This window comes from Martes martes (assembly GCF_963455335.1).
Source record: "Martes martes genome assembly, chromosome: 18".
In the NCBI taxonomy this organism is placed as follows: domain Eukaryota; kingdom Metazoa; phylum Chordata; class Mammalia; order Carnivora; family Mustelidae; genus Martes; species Martes martes.
In genome coordinates, this window is record NC_137906.1 from 1,836,103 (window position 1) to 1,845,848 (window position 9,746).

The window sequence follows — 9,746 nt, forward strand, 5'->3', positions numbered from 1 at the left end:
CAAGACCCCAAGATTTGCACAATCCGTGTGGCACAGAGCCAGCGAGACAAGAGCAGGAGACCTTCCACGTGCCAGCAGCATCATTTCACATCACGACTCTGCTTTCGCTTTAAAGATCCCGGGTCGGAGACTTGTACAGAGGTTCCGTTTCTGTCCGCTAAGTCAGGACGCAAACTTCCTTCCCTATGAATGCAAACGTGAAGGAGAAATGGGCCGGGAGCCCAGGGGGTTGCGGCCCCATGATGGGAGAGGTTTCTGTGTTTCTTTTTCTCCTTTCGTTTTCCTTTTGGCTTGATTGTTGGTGTCTTCATTTGTTTGAGTTTTAGGCCAACGCAGACCACAGATAAATGCGTGAACAGGCGTGCAGGCGCGCACACACACACACCCCAGCTCCTCACACGTTCTGGTCTGCCTTGTCTTTATGGAAGACGAGCTCCGTGATCATCTGCAAGAACGAATCTTTCCATCTTCTCCCGGGGAAGGACAGGAGACAACAGCATGAGACTCCAGGCTCACAGAAGGCAGCCTTCCGGGTTCTCCCGGAGCCTCTGAGATGGGGGTTCATGCCGCACGTGGAAGGCACCTACAGAAAACCTCATTAAGGCAGGGAAGGGCCCAGAAGAGTCCAATTCGAGGGCTCCAGGGGCCATCTTTCCTCTCGTCACACCTGGCTTTGGGATGAGACGTTACCTGGATTGGGTCAGGAAGCTGACCGACTGTCACCCCCTGTGCCCGGTGCTCTGGGAGCACCCACAAGGTCACGGAAGCACCCGGGAGTCAGGGCCTCTCCAGCACGGCCTGTAGCCCGCAGCCTGTACGGCCCCGATCCCGTGAGCAGACCTGGCATGACTTTCAGGCACTCCCAGTCCCCGCGATCTGTTTGAATTCTCTTTTTCACACAGATTATGCTCAGTGTTCCGAGGTGTCCGTGTTCCCGATTTGTGTTCTAACCATTTGGAAAAATAAACAGGTCGGCGTCCACCAAAGTGCATTAGATACAAGAGTCTGGGACTCCCACGGTGCACACCCACCGCCCAGGCTACATACGAGTTTCAAGCCATTGTGCTTCCATTTCGCCCCTTATGATTAATCACCAGACACTTTGCATTTGCAGAAGCTCAGGGACACTGAGAGGCAAATTCCTGTTTCGTTATTTGGTTCCGGTTGCTGGTGCATGTGAAACTGAGTGGTCCCGTGGTTGAATCCGCTCCCTGCCTGACGCCGGATCCGCATGTGGGTTCCCGTAACAAATGATACTATATATGAAGTCGGACTTGCCGCTTCCCGTATATTTACTGCTTAACTCATATGATACAGTACAGGAGGTCAAGGGACAGGAGGACCTGCCCGTCCTGCCGGCCAGGCGCTGGAAATTTGTTAACCTGGGCAGCTGACCTGAACGTGTAGTTCTGCGGCCCGACTGGTAGAGATGGGGAAAGTGAGACTCGGCCGAGTGGTGTCCTTTGTCCAAAGTCAGATCACAGGAAAGGACTTGAACCTGGGGCGCTCTGACACAGCCCTGCCCTGACCTCTTCATGGGGTCCTCTGGGTCCTTCGGCCAGACGTGGGCATCGCAGGCTCCTTGCAGAACGGCACGCCATCATTACTCATTCTTCATTTTGTCGCCAGAGAAATCACATTATATTTGGAAGTTGGGGAGAAGTGCAGCAAGACTGTGTGTGAGCCCTTTCAAGACACGTCCCCCAAATGTTGTCCCTAAATGGAATACCAGCTGTCAGATTTTTCTAGACATTCTGACAACACGCACAGCAGAAGGAAGTAAAGCAAATTCATCAACGGGGGAATAAATAGTTCCTGGGAAAGGCATGGCAGAGCGGCTCTGCACCACTCCGTGATGGGATGATGGACAGAGGAATGAATGTCCAAGGACGTGACACGGGCCAGGCAGACCCCAAGGCATCACTATGTGGGTACATGGGTATGTTTCCAGCCCTGTGTAGACCAGATACGTGACCCTGGATAAGTTACTAGTTTTTTAAAGATGTATTAGAGAGAGAGAGAAATAGAGAGGAAGTGAGGGGAGGGGCAGAGGAAGAAAGAGAATCTTCACGCAGACTGACTCCCTGCTGAGTGCAGAGCCTGATGTGGGGCTCGATCTCACGACCCCGAGATCATGACCTGGGCCCAGACCAAGAGTCAGATGCTCAACCAACGGAGCCAGCCAGGCGCCCCAGCCCTGGTAAGTTACTTAAAAACTCTCTGGGCCTTCTTTTCCTCATCTGTCCAATGCAAAGTCTGGACAAGGACGGTGACATCCAGATTCAACAATTTCTGGGCTCCCTGGAAGGTCAGAAAGAATCTGCAGCCAAACCCAAGGTCTCCAGCTCCACCATCACTGCCGAAGTCCCAGGAGTCCTCGCAGGAATCAAATGCACACCCAGATGCGGAGCCTTGCCCCGTCACCGGGCCGCGCACACTGGGGATTTCAGGCCCATTCGAACGAAAAGGGCATAAGATGTCATCTCTACCATCTGCTCCCATTTTCCCCAGTGCTACGACTTTCCTTAAATAAACCCCGTTCTCCTTGGGGAGGTAGAAAGTCACGGTGTAGCCGAGGTCCGTGGCTGGCAGGGAGAGAGGACACAGTCTGCAAAGAGATTTGTGGCCTCAGAAGGGAAGGGATTTTTCTTCTCTTCGGGAATCCTTCCGGGCAGTCGTGGAGGAAAGCTTTCTGGAGCCGTCAGTGCGGGGGGATGAGAATCTGAGACCCCGGACAGAGAGCCGGAGGGCCGGTTCTAATAGACACCGGGAGGTGAAGAGCTCCTGAGCGAGCCCGGCTTGAAAGCCTGCTGTGCGCGCCGCCCCAGGCAGTTGGCCACTTGTCGAGATGCTTAATAACTATTCAGAGCCTCGTGTTCCTCATCCGTGAAATGGGAGTCACATCAGGACCTCGTGTGGTTGTCAGGAGGACGAGGCGAGGTCACGCAGGAGAGTATTTTGTATGATGCTTCACACGGTAGGAAACACTCAACAGCCAAACCAAAAGGGGCTGCCCCGGCCCCGGTTCCGTCCTTCTCAGGCTTCCTCCCGGAGACATCGCAGGTCCCACCGCTAGAATGCCGCGTCTTCGCAGGACGGGACAGGGACCAAATTTGCAGGGTTTGGACATTCTTGACTCGTTGATTCCTAGAGTCGTCATTGCCAGCACTGGACTTCCTAAGTACTGGTCAAAACTCTTGGTTTCAAGGAGCAGAAAATCAACCCAGACCCCCTTCAACTTGAAAAAGATAAATAAATTAAAAGGCGCGCTGGCTCAGATAATACAAGGAGTCAGAGGAATGAACTTTGGCTGACCCGGATCCAAAGAGCTCAAGGACCTCCTCCTCCCTCCAGCCCCAAGCCTCGCACATTCTCGCTCCCGAACTCTCTGTCCTTTCCTGTCACCTTCGTTCCTGGGCAGGCTCACTCTCCCCGAAGGGACAGGGTTGTCTCCTGGGAGACTCGTCTCCATTCCGAGAACGGCTCCCGCCAGTCGTGCCGGGCCCGTGTGCCTAGAGCTCGGCTCGCTCGCCCTGGCCAGTCTGGCTTGGTGCAGCGGGAACGGTGAGACGCCGCGTGGGGAGCTCCCCTGGGGGGGAGGTGCGGGTCCCTGCACGCAGAGACGGGTTTTGTTCTAAGAAGAGGAAAGGTCGGTTAGAAAGGCCAGAGCAACCCCTGGTCCACGGTGAACCCTCAAAGCAAGGCACAGCTGATGACCGGAAGCCGAGCTGCTTCGTGGTAAGGAAGGAGCCAGCTCCCACCCCAGGAGAGGAGGCCCCTGTTCCCCCTACAGGGCATCATGCAGCAGCCTCCCTGCGACTCCCTCAGAGGCCACCGCGGCCCGCTCGCCTGCGGGTCTCACCTGGAGTCCCTGAGCGTCCCTGACTTCTCTGATGGACAGAGGAGTCTCTTTCAGAAACTCTTAATTAGTCCCCCCTTAGGCCCTGGAAATATTCAGTTTCATAAAATCAGAAAAGGTCGGGCCTGGAACGCTCACAGAGCAGTCATCGCTCCCAGACCCGGCAGGTCTGGCTCGTGGCGAGAATCACCTAAGATGGGTTTTATGGTGTTTTGTTTTTAAACATTCCTGAGCCCCACGCTCCCGGCCAGAAATATCACTTACATAGGTCTGTGTTCGGGCAATTCGCCAGAATCGTTAGGATTCCGGTTTGCCTCATCGGGAAGCCGGTGCCTCCAGACGTGCGGCTCCGTTTCGAAGAGACGAAGCCAGAGGGATTATGAGCCCCGGATACCCAGGGTCACCCAGCTGGTCGGTGGCACGATGCGTGCAGACTCCGGTCTCCAGGAGAATATCCAGGAGCCACCACGGCCTGTCGTGGGCCGAGGGGAGAGCGTGAGTGTCTGGGAGGAGGAGAAAGCTCAAGGAGCGGTCTTCCGCCGGAGTCCCAGACCCGGGGCCTGCCGTGGCAGCCGGGACTCCGCAGGAGCTGGGGGCCTGCCAACCAGCTTCAAGAAAACTACGGACCCCGCTTCTCCGTCCTCCTGCGTCAGCCTCCCCCGGCTCACACGCCAGCCCCGTGTGCGTTCGGGGCGCCTGCCCGGGCAGCCACGAGGCGAGAAAGGGAGCGCCGGGCCCGACGGACAGACGGACGCAGGAAGGATCGCCAGCAGCGTGATGCGTTCGTGCCATTTTCACGTTCGGTTTCGAGTTCCTCCAAAAGAGTTACCGTCTGACCCGGAAACCTGACTCCTAGGTCTGTACCCAAGAGAGCCGAAGACACGTCCACGCAAAACCGTGGATCCGAGTGTGCTCGCAGCGTTATCCACAATCGCCAACACAGACACAGCCCCAGCGTCCGTCCGCGGCGAAGGGACAGAGTGTGGCACGGACAGGAGTGAAGCGGGAACGCTCGCCGCGGCCGCGCCTGGGCCGGGCTAAGTGGAAGGAGACACGAAAGGCTCCGCAGTGTGTCATGTATTTGCAACGCCCAGAGCGGACGCAGCTGAGTAGCACTGCCGGGGGCCGGGGGGCGGGAGTGAAGCGTGACTTCCGGTGCGCGTGGGGGTCCCCTTTTCGGCAGTGAACACAGTCCGGGTTTAGGCACTGGCGATACTCTCACAGCCCCGTGGATGTACTAAATGCCCCTGTGCTTAGTGCGGGAATGCCATCTCCGTGAGAAGTGAGTAACCGTTGAGAGTGAGGCCGGCACAAAAAGCGTCAGAGGACCAGGCTCTTTGAGAGCGAGACGTTCAGGAGACGCCTCCTGAGGTCCGCGGCAAGCCCCAAAGACGGGAGGGGGAGGGCAGGGCACCCCAGCCGCGAGCACAGGTGCCTGGAGTCTCGGGCAGCAGCGCGGAGTCCGTGCGGGGCGGCCTGGAACAGAGGGTGCTGGGCAGGGAGGCAGAGCGGTCGAGGAGCAGAGGTGGGACAGGGGCCGGAGGTGGCCTGGGGTCCTCCCTGCCGAGCCTCGGAGCTGGGGGGACGCACTCCCCCAGCAGGAAGCCCTCGCAGAAGGTCCGCGGGCTTGGGTGGTGCGTCCGGGGCGCCGCTGCAGGGAGGGGAGTCTCGCGGCAGCCCGGAGCCAGTTAAGGAGGGAAGGAGCGCGGCGGAGGTCTGGGAGCAGCGCTCGGACGTGCATGCCGGGCCGGGCCTGCGGGGACGGGGGAGAATGAGCGGACCTTTCCTGCCGCCCCGAGGGCAGAGGAGGAAGTCTTGCGTTTCTTTAGCAATTCTCAGTTGGACGCGGCTTTCACCGTTTTTTATTAGCTCATTCATCTCTGAGATAAGTCTTGGCAGCAGTAGAGCTGTTACCACTCGGTCCTTGGACAGAGAGAGAAACTGAGGCTCGGGAAGTTCAGTCACTTGCCGGGGGCTGCTCCTGAGTGGTGGCTAAGAGAAGCCCCAAGCCGGGTTTGTAGTTCACCCTCGGCTGCCCTGTAGTCTCATCGCGGAAGCAAAGCCTGGACACAGAAACAAACCCCAAAACTACAGCGCGATGCACACGTCCGCTCGCCAAAGCGGGCCGTCGGTGACCGTCAGCAAACCCGCGAGCGCGGCGGGCCGTCCCCCGTCAGCCGCAGCGGGTGACGACGTGCCTTCCCTTTGGCTCTTCCCATCGCTGAGCAGAAGATCAAGGTGACTGAGTTTGTGCAGAGGTTTTGAACCTGGGTCTTAGAATCTGACCTGCTCAAGCCCCACCTCCACCACTTGCCAAATGAACTTGGACCTCACTTCCCGGAGCTCACACACCCCGCTCGCCCGCGCGGCCGCTACCTAAGCCGCGATTCCGACGCGGGCCTGGCTCTGAGGTCTTCCTTTTGTGCTCGGCACAGGCCGCCGGCATTGCGAGGGCCGCAGAGCCCAGGACTCATCGAGGCACAGAGGCTGAATCAGGAGCTCACGGGTGACGTGTTTCCGAGCCAGGGACCGAGCCGGACGCGCCGCTCTGCCACTCCGTTTGCAGGACTTTGGTCTGGATTCCGGTTTGCGTGGCCCCAAGTACGAACTATTGGTTCTCCAGGCCTTTCCTCCTTCCCTCTCTCTCCCCCCTCCCACTGCTTTGAAGGGTTTTCCGATCGGAGGAGCAGCCGCTCTCCTGGGGGATAATCCTGTTGCCTGTGACCTTGTCTGCCGAGCGTCCTTCACAAAGACCGGCTTCAGCCCCAAATTTCTCCCTCCCGTTATCACACAATTTTTCTCGGCCTTCGCCAGCCCTCGGGACAGAAAGGTAGATGACTTGCCTTCAGAGCGTGTTCATGCCGAGGAGCTGCGCAGAATAAATGAGCCAGTCCGCGGAACGTGCGAGATGCGCTACTTCCCCAGCCTCCGTTTAGTTTCCGCTTTGGTCCTTTTCCTTCTCCAACACCACGTCTTCTCTCCCGCCCGCGGGCCGGCGCTGGTTCACCTTTCGTCCGTTCCTGGAGGGGCTGGGGGAGGCACAGCTCTGCACCCAGGAAAGTGTCTTCCTCCAGGTAAGAATTTTTAAGATTCTGAGACCCAGACCTGATCAGCAAGTCAAGAACCGAACCAGAAATGCTCCGCAATCACCCAAGGAAAGCAAAAAGCCCCATGGATCGAGGGTTAAAGGTAACAAGACGGCACGAAGAGACGGTGGCAGAAATCAGGGAGTGTGAGCCCAGGGCTGTCCCAGGGAGCCTCGGGTCTCTGTGAAACGTGGCTGGAGAAACCTTCCTGGCTGACAGACTGCTGAGGGACCCTTGACAAGCCCGAGACCCCTTCCCTCCGGGAAAGCTCTGTTTGTCCTTGGAAACCTCATGGGCTTCCTACTTGTTCCCTGTTATTTCCAGGGATGTCAGAGGAGCCACTGAATGCCAAGGGGAAGACGTACTTGAAATTGAACCATTTTCAGGTTCTGTAAAGGCACGTGGACCCTACCGTGACCTCGCTCTTTGGCCCGTCTTGTTTCCTGCCGAGAGACCGTGAGGAGCATGAAGGGAAACTGCATTTCTTTCTCGCCGCACCCCCCCACCGCCCCGCGCCATAATCTGACCTGGAGAAAAACCACTTTCCCTCCGCTGGCGGTGTGCGAAGGCAGAAGGACCCTTTTCCAAAACGGAAGGTGATCTGAGAATGTTCTCCCGTCCCGGTATTGGGTTTCTCAACATCTGACTCTGAAGAACCATCTTTCCCAACACCCCCCGCCCTAGATCCCTAACGCGCGCGCGTGCGCACACACACGCACGCACACGCGCACACACATGCACACCCGTCAGGCCCCCCAGCGACTCAAATTCCATCAGGTTCTTCAACGCCACTTAGTCCTGCTGAGTCGAACACTGGCGCCGCAGCCCAGCGACTCCCCAGTCACCCGGAGAACCGAGGACTTGATGAATTCCCGCCTCCGCTCCCAGAGCTGTGACTCAGTAATCCCGCCGCGGCACCCAAGGCCTCACGCACACGGCGGGTCCGGCCCGTGGCTCCGGCGTCGCACCGGCTTCCAGGGCACAGATGTCTGCCGCCCGCTCAGTGGTAAGTTGTGTGCAGAGACCCCGGACGGACGGACAGATGGGAAAGGCAGGAGGTGCAGGCCACCAGAGGAACCGGGAGGAAGAGGAGTTCCGGCCGGCGACGCCGTGCCTGGAGGAGACCTGTTCTTCCTCAGCGCGCTTTAGCAAAGGAGTTCCTTCTCGTGATTTCCGTTTCCCTGTTTCCGGTCCCTGTGACGTTCCCACGGGTTCAGACCTCCTGGTGGTTTCTCAAGACCCAGTGGCGCAAGACCCCGTCCAACAGAAAGGACTAAGAGGACACAAGGACCCAAGGTCAGACACCCCGGTGCAGCAGACGTGGGGCAGGGACACCCCGTCTCTGCAATGTCTGAGAGGGTTTTGTGCCTCCCTCCCTCCTCCTCACTGGTCCTGGCCACAGGCCACGTGGTCTCCGCTTCTCAGATTTCAGCAGAGTCACCCAGTTAAACACCGATGACGGACCCCCTCTCTGGAGTTTCTGATTCCGTACATTGGGCATGGGGCCTGGCCCGAGCACCTGCATTTTTAAAAAAGATTTTATTTATTTATTTATGTGACAGAGAGAGAGAGATCACAAGTAGGCAGAGAGGCAGGCAAAGAGAGGGGGAAGCAGGCTCCCTGCTGAGCAGAGAGCCCGATGTGGGGCTCGATCCCAGGACCCCGGGGCCATGACCTGAACCAAAGGCAGAGGTTTAACTCACTGAGCCACCCAGGCGCCCCAGCACCTGCATTTTTAACAAGCTTCCCGGGCATGGATGCTGCTTGCCTGGGGACCCTGCTCTAGAACCCCCGGTGTGCACGTCTGAAATCATACCACAAGCCATTGAAGAGTCATGTCCCCCAGCAGTCCCCAAGGACAACTCCAGGAAGACAAGTTGCTTCCGGCCCGGTGCAGACAGGGAGAGGAGCATCTGACCCTCGCTCTGCCTGCAGCAGGGGACTCGGAAAGGAGCCCGTGTCCGGTGGAAACCAACAAAGTAAAGCCAGATGGTGCCTTTTGGGACACCCCGAATTGTTACGTTATTTCCTCACTCAGAAAGTCCCCGTAACTCTACCGTATCTGGGGGTTTGTAGCTCCCTCTGAACCTCACAGCTCTCCTGGGTTTTCTGTTACAGAAGTGTCACCGTTTCGTCCCATTTGCCAGGAGAGGCGATGTCCAGTCTGGGAGATCGGTCCCCGATGGGCTCGTGGGCGCACCCGGTCTTCAGCCCAGGAAGTGGGCTTGTGCGGGGGCGGGGGGGGGGGGGACGACAGCCTGTCTCACCGTGTCCTTTCTCTTCTCTCCCCCCCGCCCCCCAGTGCACTCCCAGAAGCAGAACAGACAGACGTGCGTCCGCAAGAGCCTCATCTGCGCCTTCGCCATGGCCTTCATCATCAGCGTCATGCTGATCGCCGCCAACCAGATCCTGCGCAGCGGCATGGAGTAGTGGCCGGCGCCCCGGCCCAGCCTGCACGTGCATGGCCCGCGCCGACTTGGCCCCCGCGTGCCTGGCGCGGCTCCCAGCGGCACCCGAGGCCGCGGCGCAGCAGGTGTCGCTTACCCACTCCATCTCCTTGGCAGGGACACACAAGGGCTGTCTTACACGCTTTAAGGGTTTCCTTCCCAATGCAATAAAATAGCCGGGAGTTCCAGTAACTGCGCACACCACCCTGTAGGACTCTGCAGACGGACAGACTTCTCAGCTCGGGGTTTTCTGGCAGCCACCCGGAGAGCCAGGCCGCGGCACCCACGTGCCCCATTGAGCCCCACCCCCGGGCCTACGGGAGACTCCCGGCCGGGAGGACCCTCCGCCCCACG

The 9,746-nt window shown here is 58.5% G+C and overlaps 1 protein-coding gene across 1 annotated transcript in view; it reads left to right on the forward strand.

The window, feature by feature from the left end:
• CALN1 (calneuron 1) overlaps nucleotides 1-9,375 on the forward strand; it is a gene marked incomplete at both ends in the record, with an annotated part of 455,986 nt that extends 446,611 nt beyond the window's left edge. Inside the window, one exon of the mRNA XM_080829863.1 lies at nucleotides 9,248-9,375. Coding sequence (XP_080685989.1) covers nucleotides 9,248-9,375 — 128 coding nt within the window. The remainder of the gene's footprint in view (nucleotides 1-9,247) is intronic.
• Nucleotides 9,376-9,746: the final 371 nt, after the last annotated feature.